At 51.2% G+C, this 26,745-nt stretch overlaps 1 protein-coding gene across 3 annotated transcripts; it reads right to left on the bottom strand.

Annotated features, from left to right (window-relative positions):
- Positions 1–13,231: 13,231 nt before the first annotated feature.
- On the bottom strand, positions 13,232–18,866 carry TMED8 (transmembrane p24 trafficking protein family member 8). 3 transcript variants are annotated; one of them, XM_056552198.1, is made up of 5 exons: positions 18,045–18,866; positions 17,757–17,898; positions 16,444–16,740; positions 15,029–15,250; positions 13,238–14,211 (listed from the first exon to the last, which is right to left on the bottom strand). In XM_056552198.1, exons 1-4 carry the CDS (start codon positions 18,795–18,797, stop codon positions 15,033–15,035), a joined length of 1,410 nt encoding a protein of 469 aa, XP_056408173.1. In that variant the 5' UTR covers positions 18,798–18,866; the 3' UTR covers positions 13,238–14,211; positions 15,029–15,032. The 3 variants fall into 3 exon arrangements, with proteins under 3 accessions (XP_056408174.1, XP_056408173.1, XP_056408172.1); XM_056552199.1 differs by lacking the exon at positions 15,029–15,250 and having other exon boundaries at positions 13,232–14,211; XM_056552197.1 differs by lacking the exon at positions 13,238–14,211 and having other exon boundaries at positions 14,228–15,250.
- Between the last annotated feature and the right edge of the window lie 7,879 nt (positions 18,867–26,745).

Below are 26,745 nucleotides of genomic sequence, written 5' to 3'. Positions count from 1 at the left end.
CTGCTGACGTCTGGTGAATACAGAGAGGAGACTGCTGCCGTCTGGTGAATGCAGTGAGAGGAGACTGCTGCCGTCTGGCGAATACAGTAAGGAGACTGCTGCCGTCTGGTGAATACAGTGAGGAGACTGCTGCCGTCTGGTGAATACAGAGAGGAGACTGCTGCCGTCTGGTGAATGCAGTGAGAGGAGACTGCTGCCGTCTGGTGAATACAGAGAGGAGACTGCTGCCGTCTGGTGAATATAGAGAGGAGACTGCTGCCGTCTGGTGAATACAGAGAGGAGACTGCTGCCGTCTGGTGAATACAGTGAGGAGACTGCTGACGTCTGGTGAATACAGAGAGGAGACTGCTGCCGTCTGGTGAATACAGTGAGGAGACTGCTGCCGTCTGGTGAATACAGAGAGGAGACTGCTGCCGTCTGTTGAATGCAGTGAGAGGAGACTGCTGCCGTCTGGTGAATACAGAGAGGAGACTGCTGCCGTCTGGTGAATACAGTGAGAGGAGACTGCTGCCGTCTGGTGAATGCAGTGAGAGGAGACTGCTACCGTCTGGTGAATACAGAGAGGAGACTGCTGCCGTCTGGTGAATACAGAGAGGAGACTGCTGCCGTCTGGTGAATACAGTGAGGAGACTGCTGCCGTCTGGTGAATACAGAGAGGAGACTGCTGCCGTCTGGTGAATACAGTGAGGAGACTGCTGCCGTCTGGTGAATACAGAGAGGAGACTGCTGCCGTCTGGTGAATGCAGTGAGAGGAGACTGCTGCCGTCTGGTGAATGCAGTGAGAGGAGACTGCTGCCGTCTGGTGAATACAGAGAGGAGACTGCTGCCGTCTGGTGAATACAGAGAGGAGACTGCTGCTGGTTATGGTGAGATGAAGCCTCTTCCCTGATCCACTACAGGACATCTGTCTCACTAACAGACTCTGAGGTCCATTGGTGGATGTTACCCAGCGCAGGACTTATAATGCCCCAATTCTCCTATGTGCCCCAACAGCCATCACGGTGAAGGTCCTATCTGTCCTACACTATTTATTATCCTATGTATGTTGTTCATTTGCTACTTACTATATAAAGTTAGTTCACATTAGGTTGTGTCAGTCTCATTGTACCCAGTATGTTCCCAGTGGGACCCCACATCCCTACCCCGGATGATCCACTGGGGGGAGACACTGCCGCAGACATGTACCCCAGCTCCCAGATAGCGGAGGCTATCCAGTAAGGTAACTAGGGAAAGGGACCCCAGAGACACTAAGGGCGCTCCCAAAAACCCGCTAGATATAGATCTATAGAACAAAAGAAGTCACCGCTGATCTCTAGTGATGGATAGGATGTATTCTCAGTGATGTCACCGCTGATCTCTAGTGATGGATAGGCTGTATTCTCAGTGATGTCACCGCTGATCTCTAGTGATGGATAGGCTGTATTCTCAGTGATATCACCGCTGATCTCTAGTGAGGGATAGGCTGTATTCTCAGTGATGTCACCGCTGATCTCTAGTGATGGATAGGATGTATTCTCAGTGATGTCACCGCTGATCTCTAGTGATTGATAGGCTGTATTCTCAGTGATGTCACCGCTGATCTCTAGTGATGGATAGGATGTATTCTCAGTGATGTCACCGCTGATCTCTAGTGATGGATAGGCTGTATTCTCAGTGATGTCACCGCTGATCTCTAGTGATGGATAGGCTGTATTCTCAGTGATATCACCGCTGATCTCTAGTGATGGATAGGATGTATTCTCAGTGATATCACCGCTGATCTCTAGTGAATGGATAGGCTGTATTCTCAGTGATGTCACCGCTGATCTCTAGTGATGGATAGGCTGTATTCTCAGTGATATCACCGCTGATCTCTAGTGATGGATAGGCTGTATTCTCAGTGATGTCACCGCTGATCTCTAGTGATGGATAGGCTGTATTCTCAGTGATGTCACTGCTGATCTCTAGTGATGGATAGGATGTATTCTCAGTGATGTCACCGCTGATCTCTAGTGATGGATAGGATGTATTCTCAGTGATGTCACCGCTGATCTCTAGTGAATGGATAGGATGTATTCTCAGTGATGTCACCGCTGATCTCTAGTGATGGATAGGCTGTATTCTCAGTGATGTCACCGCTGATCTCTAGTGATGGATAGGCTGTATTCTCAGTGATATCACCGCTGATCTCTAGTGAGGGATAGGCTGTATTCTCAGTGATGTCACCGCTGATCTCTAGTGATGGATAGGATGTATTCTCAGTGATGTCACCGCTGATCTCTAGTGATTGATAGGCTGTATTCTCAGTGATGTCACCGCTGATCTCTAGTGATGGATAGGATGTATTCTCAGTGATGTCACCGCTGATCTCTAGTGATGGATAGGCTGTATTCTCAGTGATGTCACCGCTGATCTCTAGTGATGGATAGGCTGTATTCTCAGTGATATCACCGCTGATCTCTAGTGATGGATAGGATGTATTCTCAGTGATATCACCGCTGATCTCTAGTGAATGGATAGGCTGTATTCTCAGTGATGTCACCGCTGATCTCTAGTGATGGATAGGCTGTATTCTCAGTGATATCACCGCTGATCTCTAGTGATGGATAGGCTGTATTCTCAGTGATGTCACCGCTGATCTCTAGTGATGGATAGGCTGTATTCTCAGTGATGTCACTGCTGATCTCTAGTGATGGATAGGATGTATTCTCAGTGATGTCACCGCTGATCTCTAGTGATGGATAGGATGTATTCTCAGTGATATCACCGCTGATCTCTAGTGATGGATAGGCTGTATTCTCAGTGATATCACCGCTGATCTCTAGTGATGGATAGGCTGTATTCTCAGTGATGTCACCGCTGATCTCTAGTGATGGATAGGATGTATTCTCAGTGATGTCACCGCTGATCTCTAGTGATGGATAGGCTGTATTCTCAGTGATGTCACCGCTGATCTCTAGTGATGGATAGGCTGTATTCTCAGTGATATCACCGCTGATCTCTAGTGATGGATAGGATGTATTCTCAGTGATATCACCGCTGATCTCTAGTGAATGGATAGGCTGTATTCTCAGTGATGTCACCGCTGATCTCTAGTGATGGATAGGCTGTATTCTCAGTGATATCACCGCTGATCTCTAGTGATGGATAGGCTGTATTCTCAGTGATGTCACCGCTGATCTCTAGTGATGGATAGGATGTATTCTCAGTGATATCACCGCTGATCTCTAGTGATGGATAGGCTGTATTCTCAGTGATATCACCGCTGATCTCTAGTGATGGATAGGCTGTATTCTCAGTGATATCACCGCTGATCTCTAGTGATGGATAGGATGTATTCTCAGTGATATCACCGCTGATCTCTAGTGAATGGATAGGCTGTATTCTTAGTGATGTCACCGCTGATCTCTAGTGATGGATAGGATGTAATCTCAGTAATGTCACCGCTGATCTCTAGTGATGGATAGGCTGTATTCTCAGTGATGTCACCGCTGATCTCTAGTGAATGGATAGGCTGTATTCTCAGTGATGTCACCGCTGATCTCTAGTGATGGATAGGCTGTATTCTCAGTGATGTCACCGCTGATCTCTAGTGATGGATAGGCTGTATTCTCAGTGATGTCACCGCTGATCTCTAGTGATGGATAGGATGTATTCTCAGTGATGTCACCGCTGATCTCTAGTGATGGATAGGATGTAATCTCAGTGATGTCACCGCTGATCTCTAGTGATGGATAGGCTGTATTCTGTCACCGCTGATCTCTAGTGATGGATAGGATGTATTCTCAGTGATGTCACCGCTGATCTCTAGTGATGGATAGGATGTATTTTCAGTGATGTCACTGCTGATCTCTAGTGATGGATAGGCTGCATTCTCAGTGATGTCACCGCTGATCTCTAGTGATGGATAGGCTGTATTCTCAGTGATGTCACCGCTGATCTCTAGTGATGGATAGGATGTATTCTCAGTGATGTCACCGCTGATCTCTAGTGATGGATAGGCTGTATTCTCAGTGATGTCACCGCTGATCTCTAGTGATGGATAGGCTGTATTCTCAGTGATGTCACCGCTGATCTCTAGTGATGGATAGACTGTATTCTCAGTGATGTCACTGCTGATCTCTAGTGAGGGATAGGCTGTATTCTTAGTGATATCACCGCTGATCTCTAGTGAATGGATAGGCTGTATTCTCAGTGATGTCACCGCTGATCTCTAGTGATGGATAGGCTGTATTCTCAGTGATGTCACCGCTGATCTCTAGTGATGGATAGGATGTAATCTCAGTGATGTCACCGCTGATCTCTAGTGATGGATAGGATATATTCTCAGTGATGTCACCGCTGATCTCTAGTGATGGATAGGCTGTATTCTCAGTGATGTCACCGCTGATCTCTAGTGATGGATAGGATGTAATCTCAGTGATGTCACCGCTGATCTCTAGTGATGGATAGGCTGTATTCTCAGTGATGTCACCGCTGATCTCTAGTGATGGATAGGATGTAATCTCAGTGATTTCACCGCTGATCTCTAGTGATGGATAGGCTGTATTCTCAGTGATGTCACCGCTGATCTCTAGTGATGGATAGGCTGTATTCTCAGTGATGTCACCGCTGATCTCTAGTGATGGATAGGCTGTATTCTGTCACCGCTGATCTCTAGTGAGGGATAGGCTGTATTCTCAGTGATGTCACCGCTGATCTCTAGTGATGAATAGGATGTATTCTCAGTGATGTCACCGCTGATCTCTAGTGATGAATAGGATGTATTCTCAGTGATGTCACCGCTGATCTCTAGTGATGAATAGGATGTATTCTCAGTGATGTCACCGCTGATCTCTAGTGATGGATAGGCTGTATTCTCAGTGATGTCACTGCTGATCTCTAGTGATGGATAGGATGTATTCTCAGTGATGTCACTGCTGATCTCTAGTGATGGATAGGATGTAATCTCAGTAATGTCACCGCTGATCTCTAGTGATGGATAGGCTGTATTCTCAGTGATGTCACCGCTGATCTCTAGTGATGGATAGGCTGTATTCTGTCACCGCTGATCTCTAGTGATTGATAGGCTGTATTCTCAGTGATGTCACCGCTGATCTCTAGTGATGGATAGGATGTAATCTCAGTGATGTCACCGCTGATCTCTAGTGATGGATAGGATGTATTCTCAGTGATGTCACCGCTGATCTCTAGTGATGGATAGGCTGTATTCTCAGTGATGTCACCGCTGATCTCTAGTGATGGATAGGATGTAATCTCAGTGATGTCACCGCTGATCTCTAGTGATGGATAGGCTGTATTCTCAGTGATGTCACCGCTGATCTCTAGTGATGGATAGGATGTATTCTCAGTGATGTCACCGCTGATCTCTAGTGATGAATAGGATGTATTCTCAGTGATGTCACCGCTGATCTCTAGTGATGGATAGGATGTATTCTCAGTGATGTCACCGCTGATCTCTAGTGATGGATAGGATGTAATCTCAGTGATGTCACCGCTGATCTCTAGTGATGGATAGGATGTATTCTCAGTGATGTCACCGCTGATCTCTAGTGATGGATAGGCTGTATTCTCAGTGATGTCACCGCTGATCTCTAGTGATGGATAGGATGTAATCTCAGTGATGTCACCGCTGATCTCTAGTGATGGATAGGCTGTATTCTCAGTGATGTCACCGCTGATCTCTAGTGATGGATAGGATGTATTCTCAGTGATGTCACCGCTGATCTCTAGTGATGAATAGGATGTATTCTCAGTGATGTCACCGCTGATCTCTAGTGATGGATAGGCTGTATTCTCAGTGATGTCACTGCTGATCTCTAGTGATGGATAGGATGTAATCTCAGTAATGTCACCGCTGATCTCTAGTGATGGATAGGCTGTATTCTGTCACCGCTAATCTCTAGTGATGGATAGGCTGTATTCTGTCACCGCTGATCTCTAGTGATGGATAGGCTGTATTCTGTCACCGCTGATCTCTAGTGATGGATAGGCTGTATTTTCAGTGATGTCACTGCTGATCTCTAGTGATGGATAGGCTGTATTCTCAGTGATGTCTTCTGATCTCTAGTGATGGATAGGATGTATTCTCAGTGATGTCACCGCTGATCTCTAGGGAATGGATAGGCTGTATTCTCAGTGATGTCACCGCTGATCTCTAGTGAATGGATAGGCTGTATTCTCAGTGATGTCACCGCTGATCTCTAGTGATGGATAGGATGTATTCTCAGTGATGTCACCGCTGATCTCTAGTGATGGATAGGCTGTATTCTCAGTGATGTCACCGCTGATCTCTAGTGATGGATAGGCTGTATTCTCAGTGATGTCACCGCTGATCTCTAGTGAGGGATAGGCTGTATTCTCAGTGATGTCACTGCTGATCTCTAGTGATGGATAGGCTGTATTCTCAGTGATGTCACTGCTGATCTCTAGTGATGGATAGGCTGTATTCTCAGTGATGTCACTGCTGATCTCTAATGATGGATAGGCTGTATTCTCAGTGATGTCACTGCTGATCTCTAGTGATGGATAGGCTGTATTCTTAGTGATGTCACCGCTGATCTCTAGTGATGGATAGGCTGTATTCTCAGTGATGTCACCGCTGATCTCTAGTGATGGATAGGATGTAATCTCAGTGATGTCACCGCTGATCTCTAGTGATGGATAGGATGTATTCTCAGTGATGTCACCGCTGATCTCTAGTGATGGATAGGCTGTATTCTCAGTGATGTCACCGCTGATCTCTAGTGAATGGATAGGCTGTATTCTCAGTGATGTCACCGCTGATCTCTAGTGAATGGATAGGTTGTATTCTCAGTGATGTCACCGCTGATCTCTAGTGATGGATAGGCTGTATTCTCAGTGATGTCACCGCTGATCTCTAGTGATGGATAGGCTGTATTCTCAGTGATGTCACCGCTGATCTCTAGTGATGGATAGGATGTATACTCAGTGATGTCACCGCTGATCTCTAGTGATGGATAGGATGTATTCTCAGTGATATCACCGCTGATCTCTAGTGATGGATAGGCTGTATTCTCAGTGATGTCACCGCTGATCTCTAGTGATGGATAGGATGTATTCTCAGTGATATCACCGCTGATCTCTAGTGATGGATAGGCTGTATTCTCAGTGATGTCACCGCTGATCTCTAGTGATGGATAGGCTGTATTCTCAGTGATGTCACCGCTGATCTCTAGTGATGGATAGGCTGTATTCTCAGTGATGTCACTGCTGATCTCTAGTGAATGGATAAGCTGTATTCTCAGTGATGTCACCGCTGATCTCTAGTGATGGATAGGCTGTATTCTCAGTGGTCACCGCTGATCTCTAGTGATGGATAGGCTGTATTCTCAGTGATGTCACCGCTGATCTCTAGTGATGGATAGGATGTATTCTCAGTGATGTCACCGCTGATCTCTAGTGATGGATAGGCTGTATTCTTAGTGATGTCACCGCTGATCTCTAGTGAATGGATAGGCTGTATTCTCAGTGATGTCACCGCTGATCTCTAGTGAATGGATAGGATGTATACTCAGTGATGTCACCACTGATCTTTAGTAATGGATAGGCTGTATTCTCAGTGAAGTCACCGCTGATCTCTAGTGATGGATAGGCTGTATTCTCAGTGATGTCACCGCTGATCTCTAGTGATGGATAGGCTGTATTCTCAGTGATGTCACCGCTGATCTCTAGTGATGGATAGGCTGTATTCTCAGTGATGTCACCGCTGATCTCTAGTGAATGGATAGGCTGTATTCTCCGTGATGTCACCGCTGATCTCTAGTGATGGATAGGCTGTATTCTCAGTGATGTCACCGCTGATCTCTAGTGATGGATAGGCTGTATTCTTAGTCATGTCACTGCTGATCTCTAGGGATGGATAGGATGTATTCTCAGTGATGTCACCGCTGATCTCTAGTGATGGATAGGCTGTATTCTCAGTGATGTCACCGCTGATCTCTAGTGAATGGATAGGCTGTATTCTCATTGATGTCACCGCTGATCTCTAGTAATGTATAGGCTGTATTCTCAGTGATGTCACCGCTGATCTCTAGTGATGGATAGACTGTATTCTCAGTGATGTCACCGCTGATCTCTAGTGATGGATAGGCTGTATTCTCAGTGATGTCACCGCTGATCTCTAGTGATGGATAGGCTGTATTCTCAGTGATGTCACCGCTGATCTCTAGTGATGGATAGGCTGTATTCTCAGTGATGTCACTGCTGATCTCTAGTGATGGATAGGCTGTATTCTGTCACCGCTAATCTCTAGTGATGGATAGGCTGTATTCTGTCACTGCTGATCTCTAGTGATGGATAGGCTGTATTCTGTCACCGCTGATCTCTAGTGATGGATAGGCTGTATTCTGTCACCGCTGATCTCTAGTGATGGATACACACTGTTGGTAATGACAGAGGTCACATGTTTTCTGTCTTCACAAGGTTCTCACACACTGTTGGTAATGACAGAGGTCACATGTTTTCTGTCTTCACAAGGTTCTCACACACTGTTGGTAATGACAGAGGTCACATGTTTTCTGTCTTCACAAGGTTCTCACACACTGTTGCTGGTATTTTGGCCCATTCCTCCATGCAGATCTCCTCTAGAGCAGTGATGTTTTGGGGCTGTCGCTGGGCAACACAGACTTTCAACTCCCTCCAAAGGTTTTCTATGGGGTTGAGATCCGGAGACTAGCTATGTCACTCCAGGACCTTGAAATGCTTCTTACAAAGCCACTCCTTCGTTGCCCGGGCGGTGTGTTTGGGATCATTGTAATGCTTAAAGGGGTATTCCGGGCAAAAACCTCTTATCCCCCATCCAAAGAATAGGGGATAAGATGTCTGATCGTGGGGGGCCCGCTTCTGGGACCCACCGCGATCTACCTGCAGCACCCGCATTCTATGCGGGGCTGCATCTCTATTTTCGGAAAACTCCGGGTTTCTGGGACTGGGGCCATCGTGCCCCCTCCCATAGACATGAATGGAGGGGGCGTGGCATTACATCACGTCTCCAGTCCCGGAGACCCAGAGGTTTCCGAAACTAGAGACACAGCCCCACATAGAATGCGGGTGCTGCAGGGAGACCCGATTCATTCTTTCCATTACACAGATCAATCATCCTGGTCCCTTAGCAGAAACACAGCCCCAAAGCATGATGTTTCCACCCCCATGCTTCACAGTAGGTATGGTGTTCTGTGGATGCAACTCTGCATTCTTTCTCCTCCAAACACAACGAGTTGAGTTTTTACCAAAAAGTTGTACCTTGGTTTAATCTGACCATATGATATTCTCCCAATCCTCTTCTGGATCATCCAAATGCTCTCTAGCAAACTTCAGACGGGCCCAGACATGTACTGGTTTAAGCAGGGGGGACACGTCTGGCACTGCATGATTTGAGTCCCTGGCGGTGTAGTGTGTTACTGATGGTAGCCTTTGTTACTTTGGTCCCAGCTCTCTGCAGGTCATTCACTAGGTCCCCCGTGTGGTTCTGGGATTTTTGCTCACCGTTCTTGTGATCATTGTGACACCAGGGGGTAAGATCTTGCATGGAGCCCCAGATGGAGGGAGATTATCAGTGGTCTTGTATGTCTTCCATTTTCTAATAATTGCTCCCACAGTTGATTTCTTCACACCCAGCTGCTTGCCTATTGCACATTCAGTCTTCCCAGCCTGGTGCAGGTCTACATTTTTGTTGCTGGTGTCCTTCGCCAGCTCTTTGGTCTTGGCCATAGTGGAGTTTAGAGTGTGACTGAGGTTGTGGACTGGTGTCTTTTATACTGATAACAAGTTCATACAGGAGCCATTAATACAGGTAACTAGTGGAGGACAGAGGAGACTCTTATAGAAGAAGTTACAGGTCTGTGAGAGGCAGAAATCTTACTTGTTTGTAGGTGACCAAATACTTATTTCCCACCATAATTTGTAAATAAATTCTTTAATAATCAGACAATGTGATTTTATGGATTTTTTTCTCATTCTGTCTCATAGTTGAGGTTATAACCTATGATGATAATTACAGCCTCATCTTTATAAGGGGGAGAACAGGTACAATTGGGGGCTGACTAAATACTTTTTTGCCCCACTGTATGTCGGGCCCCTGCACCATTGTCTGACCTGTTATACTGTGATATATTGTTATGTTATCTATTCATTTATACACTGTACTTTTAAGTGATTGTGGCAGAATGACCCTGATGCCCCAATAGGGGACCCCCAAACCTAGCCCTTATGTAGGTGTAGAGTGTTCCAGCTAGTAAGCCGAGGTACAGGAGGAGAAGAAAACTACAAAATCCCTGTCACGATTCGGCTGGCTGGAGGTGGATCCTCTGTGCCAGAGAGGGATTGGCGTGGACCGTGTTGGTGGACCGGTTCTAAGTTGCTACTGGTATTCACCAGAGCCCGCCGCAAAGCGGGATGGTCTTGCAGCAGCGGTAGCAACCAGGTCGTATCCACCAGCAACGGCTCAACCTCTCTGACTGCTGAGATAGGCGCGGTACAAGGGAGTAGACAAGAGCAAGGTCGGACGTAGCAGAAGGTCGGGGCAGGCAGCAAGGATCGTAGTCAGGGGCAACGGCAGGAGGTCTGGAACACAGGCTAGGAACACACAAGGGAACGCTTTCACTGGCACAATGGCAACAAGATCCGGCAAGGGAGTGCAGGGGAAGTGAGGTATAAGTAGGGAGTGCAGGGGAAGTGAGGTATAAAGTAGGGAGTGCACAGGTGATAACACTGATTAGGCCTGCTGCGCCAATTAGTGGCGCAGTGGCCCTTTAAATTGCAGAGACCCGGCGCGCGCGCGCCCTAAGGAGCGGGGCCGCGCGCGCCGGGATAAGACAGACGGGGAACGGGTCAGGTACGGGAGCCGGGATGCGCATCGCGAGCGGGCACCTCCCGCGTCGCGAATCGCATCCCGGCTGGGAGTGATATTGCAGCGCACCCGGTCAGCAGGTCTGACCGGGGCGCTGCGAATGAGAGGATGCTGCGAGCGCTCCGGGGAGGAGTGGGGACCCGGAGCGCTCGGCGTAACAATCCCACCGCCATGCCAATCTCAGGAAAAACCCCGGCGCACAGGTGAATGTCAAGGCCTGGTGGTAAGCAAAGCTCTTATTCAGTCAGTCAGTCAAGTTCTCTCTTTCAAGTCAGTGTGTGCTGCTTATAATCTTAAAGCTGCGTTCAACAGCAACTACAACTCCCAGCAAGGCCACAGATTCCCCAGGTTCCACTCTCCCCATCCCTCTGCACAAGAGACTGTATTGTTTGAGATCTACAACCTCCAGCAAAGATAGTTATCTGTAACCTTGCATTGGTGTATTCATTACCCTGTGCCATGCCCAGGAAAAGCTCTCTCAACCTGGGACAGTAAAGGTTAATGGTGCCCTGGTGTCCCGAACTGATCTATACACCCTACACACAGTCAGTAGTAGTAGTCGCCACAACTTTGGCGTCACAAATGGGATACAGGTGTGTGACTTAGTGAAACCCCCCTCCCCCCAGTGTGAACAGAGACTTAACTAGCGAAAAACATATGTGCCATTGTGTTGTACTGGACTGCTTTATTGTCGGACATTTGCAGTACATTTGCCTGCTGGGCGCAAGTTGTGCTACCATAGGGAAGAAAGCTTCTGTCCTGAGAGGGTTAATTGGTGGCAGGGGGGAACCAGAAGGGCCACCCTGTGTGGCACAGGGGAAGATTCTTACAGCCAGACCTTACAGGAAGTTCCCTGGTCGCCGCCATCTTGGAAATGATGCAGCTGCCGTGACCACTCTCCGGTCTGCTCTAATGCAAGTCATCATCAGCCTGGTGCTGCACAAGGTCTCCAGCATCCCAATCTGTGGGTGTACCCCTACCGGCGTTGGTGGACACAGGGTCACAGGTGTCAACTATCCCCAAGAGAGTTAGGACCTATGGGTGGAGGTTAGTGCAATAATAGAAAGTACATACCAGTGTTTTCCAACCGGGATGCCTCCAGCTGTTGCAAAACTACAACTCCCAGCATGCCCAGACAGCCTTGGGAGGCATCCTGATTGGGAAACATTGCTATGTACAATCCATCACAAGTGATCACAAGCAATACTAGATTTCCCATCCACTAATTTATTCAAATGTAACTTTTATTATAACCCAAAAACGTTCAAAACCTCAACCCTCTGGTCTCATCAGTATATACAAAAGAAGAAAAATATACTTATGAGAGCATGCGACCGTATAGTGCTCGTATACAGAAGCTGCAGTCCACAGCCTCCAGGTGTGAGCCGGCAATACACATCGCCCACCCAACGTGTCACCACAATCACAACTCCAGCTTTACAATAAAATACCGGAGTGGCAAGTCCAATGTCAGTGCTCACACCCTTTCAAGGATGACGGATGGCGAAGAACCACTGAAGGAAGACCAGTGGGAGGATATGGAAATGCCACCGTTCTACAACTGGTTCATTAATCAAAATGCTATAACTGCTGTAGTAGAAGGCAAAACAAGGCCAGAGAAGCCCTCTGTCCACCAGGACAACCATTCAGAGCAAGAGTCAAGTCTTAAGTGAACGGAGTGACTACCTCTCAGAGGAAAGAGTACGCACACGAATATGTTCAGCTCCGCCAGACATCAAGGTTCCATCGTCATTGGCAACAGAGGGAGCGACTGTTCAGAAAGGAATGCTGTATCGCTCAGGAGAGATGCGGATATGGTCCTTGACACATATCATGGCCAGTCAGGACACTTCAGACACTACAAGACAGAAGCCACCATCAGAAGACTGTTCGATTGGATCGGAATTTGAGGCGATATCAAGCAATGGTGCACTGAGTGCTCCGCTTGCAATGTCAAGAAAAATGGGCATTGGACCATGTGAAGTTAGCTCCTACCTGCTCAGGGTACACCTATGCTTTGATGGTTGATCATTATTCAAAATAGGATCTTACAGCCAAAACCACCTCTCAGGTGTTCTACACAAATTGGGTCCAGGCTTTCAGTTGCCCAGAACCAATTTTTACTGACCGGGTCAGTTATCCAGGAAAAAACTTTTTTTTATATTATATATATATATATATATATATATATATATATATATATATATATATATATCTCAACTGGCTCCAGAAAGTTAAACAGATTTGTAAATTACTTCTATTAAAAAATCTTCACCCTTTCAGTACTTATGAGCTTCTAAAGTTGAGTTGTTCTTTTCTGTCTAAGTGCTCTCTGATGACACGTGTCTCGGGAACCGCCCAGTTTAGAAACAAACCCCCATAGCAAACCTCTTCTACTCGGTGCAGTTCCCGAGACAGGCAGAGATGTCAGCAGAGAGCACTGTTGCCACACCTCTAGATCCTGAAGCCTCTGCAGAACCAGAACCAGTACCCGACCTGCGGGCTAAGCTGATCTAGGAGAGGTGATGTTGAGAAGATTGCAGAGGTCCACGCAAGGAATGCTGCCTGCCTGGTACCGGGACTAAATGTTTCTGTTTACTATGCTTATTTATGTATATATCTAATATTTAGTTCATATCAAAGACTCTTACATTGTTTCTATGATAGTTTGCCCCTTGTCCCCAAACACCTCAGAGTATGAACAAACATTGCTCATGAACTCTCTCGGACCCTGTGTACCCCTCGCCAGCCTGTGTAGGTCATTAAGCGCAATACCCTAGGACTGCCTAACTTTATGTTCTTCAAGTTACCGAGTTAAAGCAACCTTCAAGTCATGTGCCTGGCGTCTTGCCAAGAAGAAACCACTATGCTTTAGTTGACTGGTATAAGCCGTGAACTTCTCTATACACCTTCCTAATTCTGTGCCTAACCACTTCTGTGCCTTTAAAAAATGTGCTAGTCATGTAAAATGTTTGTAGTCAGGATTTCCTGGTGATAGGGAAGTGTATATCCTAGCCAATCTTGTTCTTTTCTCCAAAAATTCACCAGTCCAGTCAAATCTGTTGTTAGTGAAAATGCTTTATATAAATGTAGTCAGGATGCATTTGTTTCCTCTTTATCCGTTTCATATGGTATTGGTCCACTGTCTTCCGGATGTGCAGTAGGTGCTACTGATATTCAAGGGACTACCCTGCAGATGAACAGGAGGTGTCTGTTCTCTTGTCATGTCCTCTAGGTGTGGCCATGAGGTGTGCTCAAATTTCTTCAGTTTCGGGGAGAAGATGCTGTAAGCCGCGTAGCACAGGACCTTGGAGTAGAAAGCCTCTGGCAACTCCAGCCCAAATCTCAGAGTCGCCTTATTCCTGAAAATGCACACAACCAAAAGGAAGAACTTCAAGATTTGTTTTATGTATGTACGTCTTTTTGTACGTTTCTCTTATCCGTTTGTATGTCTTTTTGCTCTATGCTGTACAAAAAAGTAGGTGTAAAATGGTGAATGCATATCTGATATAAACATCTACAGTCATCATCAGAGGCACCAATCACACAGTGTTATCACTCATAAAGGAACTCACTTTCTACAAGTCTGCACGACTTTGTTCTGCCCCTGTGAAGGACTGCGCCTAAGTCTTTTCTCAGGAACTGTTTATACTAATAATGTTCCAGCCTCCAGCCTCCAGGACTGGGCACCAAGGGCAGCTGTTCTTAAGAGGGGTAGTATGTGGTATCCCAGCACCAAATGCTGTCCTGTGGGTTAAAGATTGCCTCAGGCATCCCTGCTGTCTATACGTTGGGCCCACTGCTCTATTGTCTGACCTGTTATACTGTCATATATTGTGTCACTCAGGGATAGGCTCTCAGATGATTTTATTGGTTGATATTTTACAGAGCTGATTATTTGGACCAAAGAGAATTTTAAGTATAAACTCAATAGAAAGAACAACATGATGTGAAAAAGAAGAGCAGGGTATTGTCTCTGTTATCAGCTGACAGGTAGAGGAGCAGGGTATATGGGGTCCTGCGGGTGATAACAGAACACTACCCTGTCACAATGTATTCCTATCATATAGAAATATAAATCTCTCTGTACAGAGTGGATCCGCAGAGCGGTATAATCCCCGGTGGCCTCCTGACTGCTGCACCAGGCGAATTGTGGGTAAATGCTGTACGGTAGAGTACCCCCTCAGCTGCTGTAATAGACGTGGAAGTACAAAGTCTTGTTCCGCAGGAGGGAGTAGGAGTTGTCCAGCTTTAGGAGGTACACCCCCTCCCCCGGATATTCGTGGCTTCCTGCCTGGACCTCGCGGTGACTGTCTCTGCGGTAAACCTGCATGATTTCCCCATATCGACTGCGCAGGCGGTACACCGACCCCCGCTCCACGTCTCCCTCCCGGCTGTGCCCTGGAGAAGAAGAGGTTAAACCAGTCAGGAGCCAAAAAGAAGAGACTGTGTGAGGGGAAACCTCAAACATCTACAGACACAGGGGCCACAGCAGAGCACCCCACCAAGGCTCAGATACACTGCCCACCACACGCCATCTACATGCCCATCTGGTGAGGGGCAGGGCGGCACCCCCAGATACACATGGTGAGGGGCAGGGTGGCACCCCCAGATACACATGGTAAGGGGCAGGGCGGCACCCGCAGATACACATGGTGAGGGGCAGGGCGGCACCCCCAGATACACATGGTGAGGGGCAGGGCGGCACCCCCAGATACACCTGGTGAGGGGCAGGGCGGCACCCCCAGATACACCTGGTGAGGGGCAGGGCGGCACCCCCAGATACACCTGGTGAGGGGCAGGGCGGCACCCCCAGATACACCTGGTGAGGGGCAGGGCGGCACCCGCAGATACACCAGGTGAGGGGCAGGGCGGCACCCCCAGATACACCTGGTGAGGGGCAGGGCGGCACCCCCAGATACACCTGGTGAGGGGCAGGGCGGCACCCGCAGATACACCTGGTGAGGGGCAGGGCGGCACCCGCAGATACACCTGGTGAGGGGCAGGGCGGCACCCGCAGATACACCTGGTGAGGGGCAGGGCGGCACCCGCAGATACACCTGGTGAGGGGCAGGGCAGCACCCGCAGATACACATGGTGAGGGGCAGAGCGGCACCCTCAGATACACATGGTGAGGGGCAGAGCGGCACCCACAGATACACATGGTGAGGGGCAGAGCGGCACCCGCAGATACACCTGGTAAGGGGCAGAGTGGCACCCGCAGATACACCTGGTGAGGGGCAGAGCGACACCCCCAGATACACCTGGTGAGGGGCAGAGCGACACCCGCAGATACACATGGTGAGGGGCAGAGAGGCACCCCCCAGATACACCTGGTGAGGGGCATAGCGACACCCCCAGATACACCTGGTGAGGGGCAGAGCGGCACCCGCAGATACACCTGGTGAGGGGCAGAGCGGCACCCGCAGATACACATGGTAAGGGGCAGAGCGGCACCCGCAGATACACCTGGTGAGGGGCAGAGCGGCACTCGCAGATACACCTGGTGAGGGGCAGAGCGGCACCCGCAGATACACCTGGTGGGGGAGGTGTATCGTACAATCACAGGGAGAGACCAGCGTTAGGACACTCACAGGGACTCTCTGTTTCTTCCTCCTCCTCATCATCGCTGGACTCGCTGACCTGAAGAGTCACTGCTGTGCTGGTCACCGGAGTCCAGTCAAAATATATCCCAAAACCAATGTCATAGTCGTCAGTGGCAAATTCCCAGCACAGCCGCTTCCCATCGGGGTGTGTAGGTACCCGGACCGTCAGCACCTCCCCCCTCCGTATGGTCAGCAGGCTTTGCTTTTCACTCGCCATCCGGTGCTTGAACTCCCGCAGGTTGGCGCTGGTCCAGGTGGTGGCTGGTTTCAGGGGAGGGGGAGGACCTGGAGAAGACAGAAAATAAAATGTCAGCCTCTCCTCCCATCTTCCTGTCCCCCCCGCTCACCTCCTGGCAGCAGCTGTGTCTCCCCGCTCACCTAATGGCAGCGGCTGCCTCTCCCCGTTCTCCTGCTCACCTATTGGCAGTGGCTGCCCGTTCCCCTGCTCACCTATTGGCAGCGGCTGCCTCTCCCCGTTCCCCTGCTCACCTATTGGCAGCGGCTGCCTTTCCCCGTTCTCCTGCTCACCTATTGGCAGCGGCTGCCTCTCCCCGTTCTCCTGCTCACCTATTGGCAGCGGCTGCCTCTCCCCGTTCTCCTGCTCACCTATTGGCAGCGGCTGCCTCTCCCCGTTCTCCTGCTCACCTATTGGCAGCGGCTGCCTCTCCCCGTTCTCCTGCTCACCTATTGGCAGCGGCTGCCTCTCCCCGTTCTCCTGCTCACCTATTGGAAGCGGCTGCCTCTCCCCGTTCTCCTGCTCACCTATTGGAAGCGGCTGCCTCTCCCCGTTCTCCTGCTCACCTAGTGGCAGCGGCTGCCTCTCCCCATTCTCCTGCTCACCTATTGGCAGCGGCTGCCTCTCCCCGTTCTCCTGCTCACCTATTGGCAGCGGCTGCCTCTCCCCGTTCTCCTGCTCACCTAGTGGCAGCGGCTGCCTCTCCCCGTTCTCCTGCTCACCTAGTGGCAGCGGCTGCCTCTCCCCATTCCCCTGCTCACCTAGTGGCAGCGGCTGCCTCTCCCCATTCTCCTGCTCACCTAGTGGCAGCGGCTGCCTCTCCCCATTCCCCTGCTCACCTATTGGCAGCGGCTGCCTCTCCCCATTCCCCTGCTCACCTATTGGCAGCGGCTGCCTCTCCCCGTTCTCCTGCTCACCTAGTGGCAGCGGCTGCCTCTCCCTGTTCTCCTGCTTACCTAATGGCAGTGGCTACCTCTCGCTGTCCCCCCCGCTTACCTCCTGGCAGCAGCTATGTCCCACCTTCCCTCATCTCACCTCCTGGCAGTCTCCCCATCCCTGCACTCACCTTTCCCGGTGGTCATGTTGGGGTCTTCCAGGGTTGGATCAGCCTTTAAGATGTCCACGGTGCCGTTCGGCTCTGACTGGATCATGAGGACGTCATGAGGTGGAGGATCCGCGGGGCCAAGGGACAGAAACGCTTCCAGCTCCTGCAACACAACGGAACATGGACAACAGTGCTGACAGAGCTCCACCCACCACACTAAGCTCCGCCCACCACTATGACATCAACCCCACCACAGAACAGCTCCCCCTATAGACTACACTGACCACGGATCCGAACCTCCCCCCTCACCTTGTCCAGGACCGTCTTTGTGGGTTCGGCAGGCGGCTCGCTCACAGTAGTTTTAGTCGTATCCACAATTTTTTTGCATGCATTGGATTTGCTGCCACCTGCAGGGGTCACGGTGGCAGCATCGCCTGCAGGGGTCATGGGGGCAGCACTGTATGTGGTGGTTTTGGTGGCAGCACTGCCTGCAGGGGTCACGGGGGCAGCACTGTCTGTGGTGGTTTTGGTGACAGCACTGCCTGCAGGGGTCACGGGGGCAGCACTGTCTGTGGTGGTTTTGGTGACAGCACTGCCTGCAGGGGTCACGGTGGCAGCACTGTCTGTGGTGGTTTTGGTGGCAGCACTGTCTGTGGTGGTTTTGGTGGCAGCACTGCCTGCAGGGGTCACGGGGGCAGCACTGTCTGTGGTGGTTTTGGTGGCAGCACTGTCTGTGGTGGTTTTGGTGGCAGCACTGCCTGCAGGGGTCACGGTGACAGCACTGTCTGTGGTGGTTTTGGTGGTGGCAGCACTGTCTGTGGTGGTTTTGGTGGTGGCAGCACTGTCTGTGGTGGTTTTGGTGGTGGCAGCACTGTCTGTGGTGGTTTTGGTAGTGGCAGCACTGTCTGTGGTGGTTTTGGTGGTGGCAGCACTGTCTGTGGTGGTTTTGGTGGTGGCAGCACTGTCTGTGGTGGTTTTGGTGGTGGCAGCACTGTCTGTGGTGGTTCTGGCAGTGTCACCATTGGGTTCCTGGAGGCCATCTTTGGTGGGCTCTGTAGTCATAGCTCCCACTCCTGGGCTTGCAGTGATGACTGATCCGCCATATTCCAGGTGTGTGGACTGCAGGGACTCTTCACCTAAGGGAAGAAAACATGGTGGTCAGGTGTCTGTAATGGCAGAATAGGTAATGCCCTCAACATGCCCTCTGACCCCTCCAATTCTGGTGAACCCTAATTAGGGATCTAAACCCTAGTTGGCTGTCAACCTACGGAACCTCATGCGTTGGGGGGGCCCCCCGCTCCGCCCTCACGCGTTGGGGGGGGGCCCCCCCGCTCCGCCCTCACGCGTTGGGGGGCCCCCCCGCTCCGCCCTCACGCGTTGGGGGGGGCCCCCCCGCTCCGCCCTCACGCGTTGGGGGGCCCCCCCGCTCCGCCCTCACGCGTTGGGGGGCCCCCCCGCTCCGCCCTCACGCGTTGGGGGGCCCCCCCGCTCCGCCCTCACGCGTTGGGGCCCCCCATTCTCTAAAACTTTTCCCTGTGATTACTACACAAAATGATAGCACAATATTCAATTACAGAGATGCTATTCAGCTGCGGAAAAGCTCAGAGAGCCGGCCCCCTGGGGCCACAGTACACATGATGTAAGTCTTGCACAGTGCACCTGGGTCCTATAAATAAGGCGCTGCCACCTGTACATGCTGCTCCCCGGGGAGGATGAGAGTTATACCCCCGGCCCAGGGAAAGAGGAGGTTATATATACCAGCACATGCATGGGCCCCGAAATGTACCACAGGCCCCACACACATCCACAGGACCCCTAAACACTGAAGGGCCCCAACACACCTCTACACCACAGGGGCCCGACACACACACACACACCTCTACACCACAGGGGCCCGACACACACACACATCCCTCTACACCACAGGGGCCCGACACACACACACATCCCTCTACACCACAGGGGCCCGACACACACACACATCCCTCTACACCACAGGGGCCCGACACACACACACATCCCTCTACACCACAGGGGCCCGACACACACACACATCCCTCTACACCACAGGGGCCCGACACACACACACATCCCTCTACACCACAGGGGCCCGACACACACACACATCCCTCTACACCACAGGGGCCCGACACACACACACATCCCTCTACACCACAGGGGCCCGACACACACACACATCCCTCTACACCACAGGGGCCCGACACACACACACATCCCTCTACACCACAGGGGCCCGACACACACACACATCCCTCTACACCACAGGGGCCCGACACACACACACATCCCTCTACACCACAGGGGCCCGACACACACACACATCCCTCTACACCACAGGGGCCCGACACACACACACATCCCTCTACACCACAGGGGCCCGACACACACACACATCCCTCTACACCACAGGGGCCCGACACACACACACATCCCTCTACACCACAGGGGCCCGACACACACACATCCCTCTACACCACAGGGGCCCGACACACACACATCCCTCTACACCACAGGGGCCCGACACACACACATCCCTCTACACCACAGGGGCCCGACACACACATCTCTCTACACCACAGGGGCCCTACAGTGAAGCAAAAAAGTATTTAGTCAGCCCCCAATTGTACCTGTTCTCCCCCTTATAAAGATGAGGCTGTAATTATCATCATAGGTTATAACCTCAACTATGAGACAAAATGAGAAAAATCCATAAATCACATTGTCTGATTATTAACGAATTTATTTACAAATTATGGTGGGAAATAAGTATTTGGTCACCTACAAACAAGTAAGATTTCTGCCTCTCACAGACCTGTAACTTCTTCTATAAGAGTCTCCTCTGTCCTCCACTAGTTACCTGTATTAATGGCTCCTGTATGAACTTGTTATTAGTATAAAAGACACCTGTCCACAACCTCAGTCACACTCCAAACTCCACTATGGCCAAGACCAAAGAGCTGTCGAAGGACACCAGAAACAAAATTGTAGACCTGCACCAGGCTGGGAAGAGTGAATCTGCAATAGGCAAGCAGCTTGGTGTGAAGAAATCAACTGCAGGAGCAATTATTAGAAAATGGAAGACATACAAGACCACTGATAATCTCCCTCCATCTGAGGCTCCACGCAAGATCTTACCCCCTGGTGTCAAAATGATCACAAGAACGGTGAGCAAAAATCCCTGAACCACACGGGGGACCTAGTGAATGACCTGCAGAGAGCTGGGACCAAAGTAACAAAGGCTACCATCAGTAATACACTACACTGCCAGGGACTCAAATCATGCAGTGCCAGACGTGTCCCCCCTGCTTAAGCCAGTACATGTCCGGGCCCGTCTGAAGTTTGCTAGAGAGCATTTGGATGATCCAGAAGAGGATTGGGAGAATGTCATATGGTCAGATGAAATCAAAGTAGAACTTTTTGGTAAAAAATCAACTTGTTGTGTTGGGAGGAGAAAGAATGCAGAGTTGCATCCAAAGAACACCATATCTACTGTGAAGCATGGGGGGGGGGGGGGGCTGGAAACATCAGGCTTTGGGGCTGTTTTTCAGCAAAGGGACCAGGACGACTGATCGGTGTAAAGGAAATAATGAATGGGGCCATGTATCGTGAGATTTTGAGTGAAATTCTCCTTCCATCAGCAAGGACATTGAAGATGAAACCTGGCTGGGTCCTTAAAGGGGTATTCCGGGCAAAAACATCTGATAAGATGTCTGATCGCGGGGGGCCACTGCTGGGACACCCCCCCACTCCCCATGTGATCTCCCTGCAGCACCCACATTCTATGTGGGGCTGCGTCTCTAGTTTCAGAAACCTCTGGGTCTCCGGGACTAGAGACGTGACGTAATGCCACGCCCCCTCCATTCAGGTCTATGGGAGGGGGCGTGAAGGCCATCATGAGACATAGACATGAATGGAGGTGGTGTGGCCTGACGTCACGTCCCCAGTCTCGGAAAAGCGGAGGTTTCCAAAACTAGAGACGCAGCCCCGCATAGAATGCGGGTGCTGCAGGTAGATTGCGCGGATCCCAGCAGTGGGCCCCCCGCGATCAGACATCTTATGTCCTATCCTCATAGGGGATAAGATGTTTTTGCCCGGAATACCCCATTAAGCATGACAATGATCCCAAACACACTGCCCGGGCAATGAAGGAGTGGCTTCGTAAGAAGCATTTCAAGGTCCTGGAGTGGCCTAGCCAGTCTCCAGATCTCAACCCCATAGAAAACCTTTGGAGGGAGTTGAAAGTCCATGTTGCCCAGCGACAGCCCCAAAACATCACTGCTCTAGAGGAGATCTGCATGGAGGAATGGGCCAAAATACCAGCAACAGTGAGAACCTTGTGAAGACAGAAAACATGTGACCTCTGTCATTACCAACAGTGTGTGAGAACCTTGTGAAGACAGAAATCATGTGACCTCTGTCATTACCAACAGTGTGTGAGAACCTTGTGAAGACAGAAAACATGTGACCTCTGTCATTACCAACAGTGTGTGAGAACCTTGTGAAGACAGAAATCATGTGACCTCTGTCATTACCAACAGTGTGTGAGAACCTTGTGAAGACAGAAAACATGTGACCTCTGTCATTACCAACAGTGTGTGAGAACCTTGTGAAGACAGAAAACATGTGACCTCTGTCATTACCAACAGTGTGTGAGAACCTTGTGAAGACAGAAATCATGTGACCTCTGTCATTACCAACAGTGTGTGAGAACCTTGTGAAGACAGAAAACATGTGACCTCTGTCATTACCAACAGTGTGTGAGAACCTTGTGAAGACAGAAATCATGTGACCTCTGTCATTACCAACAAAGGGGATATAATAAAGTATTGAGAGGAACTTTTCTTATTGACCAAATACTTATTTCCCACCATAATTTGTAAATAAATTCTTTAATAATCAGACAATGGGATTTATGGATTTTTCTCATTCTGTCTCATAGTTGAGGTTATAACCTATAATGATAATTACAGCCTCATCTTTATAAGGGGGAGAACAGGTACAATTGGGGGCTGACTAAATACTCCCCCCCCCCTGTATACACATATACACCATAGGGGCCCCACACGTTGTGTATACAGTGACTGGGATCTGGAGATGGAAATGTTCTGAGGGAGAAGAGAAAAATTTGAATAACAAATAAAAACTGAGAAGAAGCAACGAAACAGACAACACCCCCAAAACTAGGCGTGCCCCCCCCCCCATTACCAAGACAACACCCCGATCCTATATATGGGGGCTCCCTCATCTAGTCATTATATGGGGGTCCCTCCTCCTCCAGTCATTATACAGGGGGTCCCTCCTCCTCCAGTCATTATACGGGGGGTCCCTCCTCCTCCAGTCATTATACGGGGGGTCCCTCCTCCTCCAGTCATTATACGGGGGGTCCCTCCTCCTCCTCCAGTCATTATACGGGGGGTCCCTCCTCCTCCAGTCATTATACGGGGGGGATCCCTCCTCCTCCAGTCATTATACGGGGGGGTCCCTCCTCCTCCAGTCATTATACGGGGGGGGGGGGGTCCCTCCTCCTCCAGTCATTATACGGGGGGTCCCTCCTCCTCCAGTCATTATACAGGGGGTCCCTCCTCCTCCAGTCATTATACAGGGGGTCCCTCCTCCAGTCATTATACGGGGGGTCCCTCCTCCTCCAGTCATTATACGGGGGGTCCCTCCTCCTCCAGTCATTATACGGGGGGGCCCTCCTCCTCCAGTCATTATACAGGGGGGTCCCTCCTCCTCCAGTCATTATACAGGGGGTCCCTCCTCCTCCAGTCATTATACAGGGGGTCCCTCCTCCTCCAGTCATTATACAGGGGGTCCCTCCTCCTCCAGTCATTATACAGGGGGTCCCTCCTCCTCCAGTCATTATACAGGGGGTCCCTCCTCCTCCAGTCATTATACAGGGGGTCCCTCCTCCTCCAGTCATTATACAAGGGGGGTCCCTCCTCCTCCAGTCATTATAAGGGGGGTCCCTCCTCCTCCAGTCATTATAAGGGGGGTCCCTCCTCCTCCAGTCATTATACGGGGGGTCCCTCCTCCTCCAGTCATTATACGGGGGGTCCCTCCTCCTCCAGTCATTATACGGGGGGGATCCCTCCTCCTCCAGTCATTATACGGGGGGTCCCTCCTCCTCCAGTCATTATACGGGGGGTCCCTCCTCCTCCAGTCATTATACGGGGGGGATCCCTCCTCCTCCAGTCATTATACGGGGGGGATCCCTCCTCCTCCAGTCATTATACGGGGGGGTCCCTCCTCCTCCAGTCATTATACGGGGGGGGTCCCTCCTCCTCCAGTCATTATACAGGGGGGGTCCCTCCTCCTCCAGTCATTATACAGGGGGGTCCCTCCTCCTCCAGTCATTATACGGGGGGGGGGGGGGTCCCTCCTCCTCCAGTCATTATACGGGGGGGGGGTCCCTCCTCCTCCAGTCATTATACGGGGGGGGGGTCCCTCCTCCTCCAGTCATTATATGGGGGGGGGGTCCCTCCTCCTCCAGTCATTATATGGGGGGGGTCCCTCCTCCTCCAGTCATTATTTGGGGGGGGGGGGGTCCCTCCTCCTCCAGTCATTATATGGGGGGGGTCCCTCCTCCTCCAGTCATTATATGGGGGGGGGGGGTCCCTCCTCCTCCAGTCATTATATGGGAGGGGGGGTCCCTCCTCCTCCAGTCATTATATGGGAGGGGGGGGTCCCTCCTCCTCCAGTCATTATATGGGAGGGGGGGGTCCCTCCTCCTCCAGTCATATGGGGGGGGTCCCCTCCTCCTCCAGTCATTATATGGGGGGGGGGAGGTTATATGGGGCGGGGGTCCCTCCTCCTCCAGTCATTATATGGGGGGGGGTCCCTCCTCCTCCAGTCATTATATGGGGGGGTCCCTCCTCCTCCAGTCATTATACAGGGGGTCCCTCCTCCTCCTCCAGTCATTATACAGGGGGTCCCTCCTCCTCCTCCAGTCATTATACAGGGGGTCCCTCCTCCTCCTCCAGTCATTATACAGGGGGTCCCTCCTCCTCCTCCTCCAGTCATTATACAGGGGGTCCCTCCTCCTCCAGTCATTATACAGGGGGTCCCTCCTCCTCCTCCTCCTCCAGTCATTATACAGGGGGTCCCTCCTCCTCCTCCAGTCATTATACAGGGGGTCCCTCCTCCTCCAGTCATTATACAGGGGGTCCCTCCTCCTCCAGTCATTATACAGGGGGTCCCTCCTCCTCCAGTCATTATACAGGGGGTCCCTCCTCCTCCTCCAGTCATTATACAGGGGGTCCCTCCTCCTCCAGTCATTATACAGGGGGTCCCTCCTCCAGTCATTATACAGGGGGTCCCTCCTCCAGTCATTATACAGGGGGTCCCTCCTCCTCCTCCAGTCATTATACAGGGGGTCCCTCTTCCTCCTCCAGTCATTATACAGGGGGTCCCTCCTCCTCCTCCAGTCATTATACAGGGGGTCCCTCCTCCTCCAGTCATTATACAGGGGGTCCCTCCTCCTCCTCCAGTCATTATACAGGGGGTCCCTCCTCCTCCTCCTCCTCCAGTCATTATACAGGGGGTCCCTCCTCCTCCTCCAGTCATTATACAGGGGTCCCTCCTCCTCCTCCTCCTCCTCCTCCAGTCATTATACAGGGGGTCCCTCCTCCTCCAGTCATTATACAGGGGGTCCCTCCTCCTCCAGTCATTATACAGGGGGTCCCTCCTCCTCCTCCTCCTCCAGTCATTATACAGGGGGTCCCTCCTCCTCCAGTCATTATACAGGGGGTCCCTCCTCCTCCTCCAGTCATTATACAGGGGGTCCCTCCTCCTCCTCCAGTCATTATACAGGGGGTCCCTCCTCCTCCTCCTCCTCCAGTCATTATACAGGGGGTCCCTCCTCCTCCTCCAGTCATTATACAGGGGTCCCTCCTCCTCCTCCTCCTCCAGTCATTATACAGGGGGTCCCTCCTCCTCCTCCTCCTCCAGTCATTATACAGGGGGTCCCTCCTCCTCCAGTCATTATACAGGGGGTCCCTCCTCCTCCAGTCATTATACAGGGGGTCCCTCCTCCTCCTCCTCCAGTCATTATACAGGGGGTCCCTCCTCCTCCTCCAGTCATTATACAGGGGGTCCCTCCTCCTCCTCCAGTCATTATACAGGGGGTCCCTCCTCCTCCTCCAGTCATTATACAGGGGGTCCCTCCTCCTCCTCCAGTCATTATACAGGGGGTCCCTCCTCCTCCTCCAGTCATTATACAGGGGGTCCCTCCTCCTCCTCCTCCAGTCATTATACAGGGGGTCCCTCCTCCTCCTCCTCCAGTCATTATACAGGGGGTCCCTCCTCCTCCTCCAGTCATTATACAGGGGGTCCCTCCTCCTCCTCCAGTCATTATACAGGGGGTCCCTCCTCCTCCTCCTCCAGTCATTATACAGGGGGTCCCTCCTCCTCCTCCTCCAGTCATTATACAGGGGGTCCCTCCTCCTCCTCCAGTCATTATACAGGGGGTCCCTCCTCCTCCAGTCATTATACAGGGGGTCCCTCCTCCTCCAGTCATTATACAGGGGGTCCCTCCTCCTCCTCCTCCAGTCATTATACAGGGGGTCCCTCCTCCTCCTCCAGTCATTATACAGGGGGTCCCTCCTCCTCCTCCAGTCATTATACAGGGGGTCCCTCCTCCTCCTCCTCCAGTCATTACACAGGGGGTCCCTCCTCCTCCAGTCATTATACAGGGGGTCCCTCCTCCTCCTCCAGTCATTATACAGGGGGTCCCTCCTCCTCCTCCTCCTCCTCCTCCTCCAGTCATTATACAGGGGGTCCCTCCTCCTCCTCCTCCAGTCATTATACAGGGGGTCCCTCCTCCTCCTCCTCCTCCAGTCATTACACAGGGGGTCCCTCCTCCTCCAGTCATTATACAGGGGGTCCCTCCTCCTCCAGTCATTATACAGGGGGTCCCTCCTCCTCCAGTCATTATACAGGGGGTCCCTCCTCCTCCAGTCATTATACAGGGGGTCCCTCCTCCTCCAGT

This window comes from Hyla sarda, unplaced genomic scaffold (assembly GCF_029499605.1).
Source record: "Hyla sarda isolate aHylSar1 unplaced genomic scaffold, aHylSar1.hap1 scaffold_1444, whole genome shotgun sequence".
Classification (NCBI taxonomy): Eukaryota; Metazoa; Chordata; class Amphibia; order Anura; family Hylidae; genus Hyla; species Hyla sarda.
Note: the sequence above shows the minus strand (reverse complement) of the source record. Positions and strands in the feature narration are given on the sequence as shown.

What these genes read in the sequence shown, in the direction of transcription:
- TMED8 (XM_056552198.1), bottom strand. Translation starts at nt 18,797, where the DNA reads ATGACTACAGAGCCCACCAAAGATGGCCTCCAGGAACCCAATGGTGAC. An exon ending in CAAAGACGGTCCTGGACAAG is followed by an intron (nt 17,899 to 18,044) that starts GTGAGGGGGGAG and finishes GTTGTGTTGCAG; the next exon opens with GAGCTGGAAGCGTTTCTGTC. An exon ending in GGAAGAAACAGAGAGTCCCT is followed by an intron (nt 15,251 to 16,443) that starts GTGAGTGTCCTA and finishes CTTCTTCTCCAG; the next exon opens with GGCACAGCCGGGAGGGAGAC.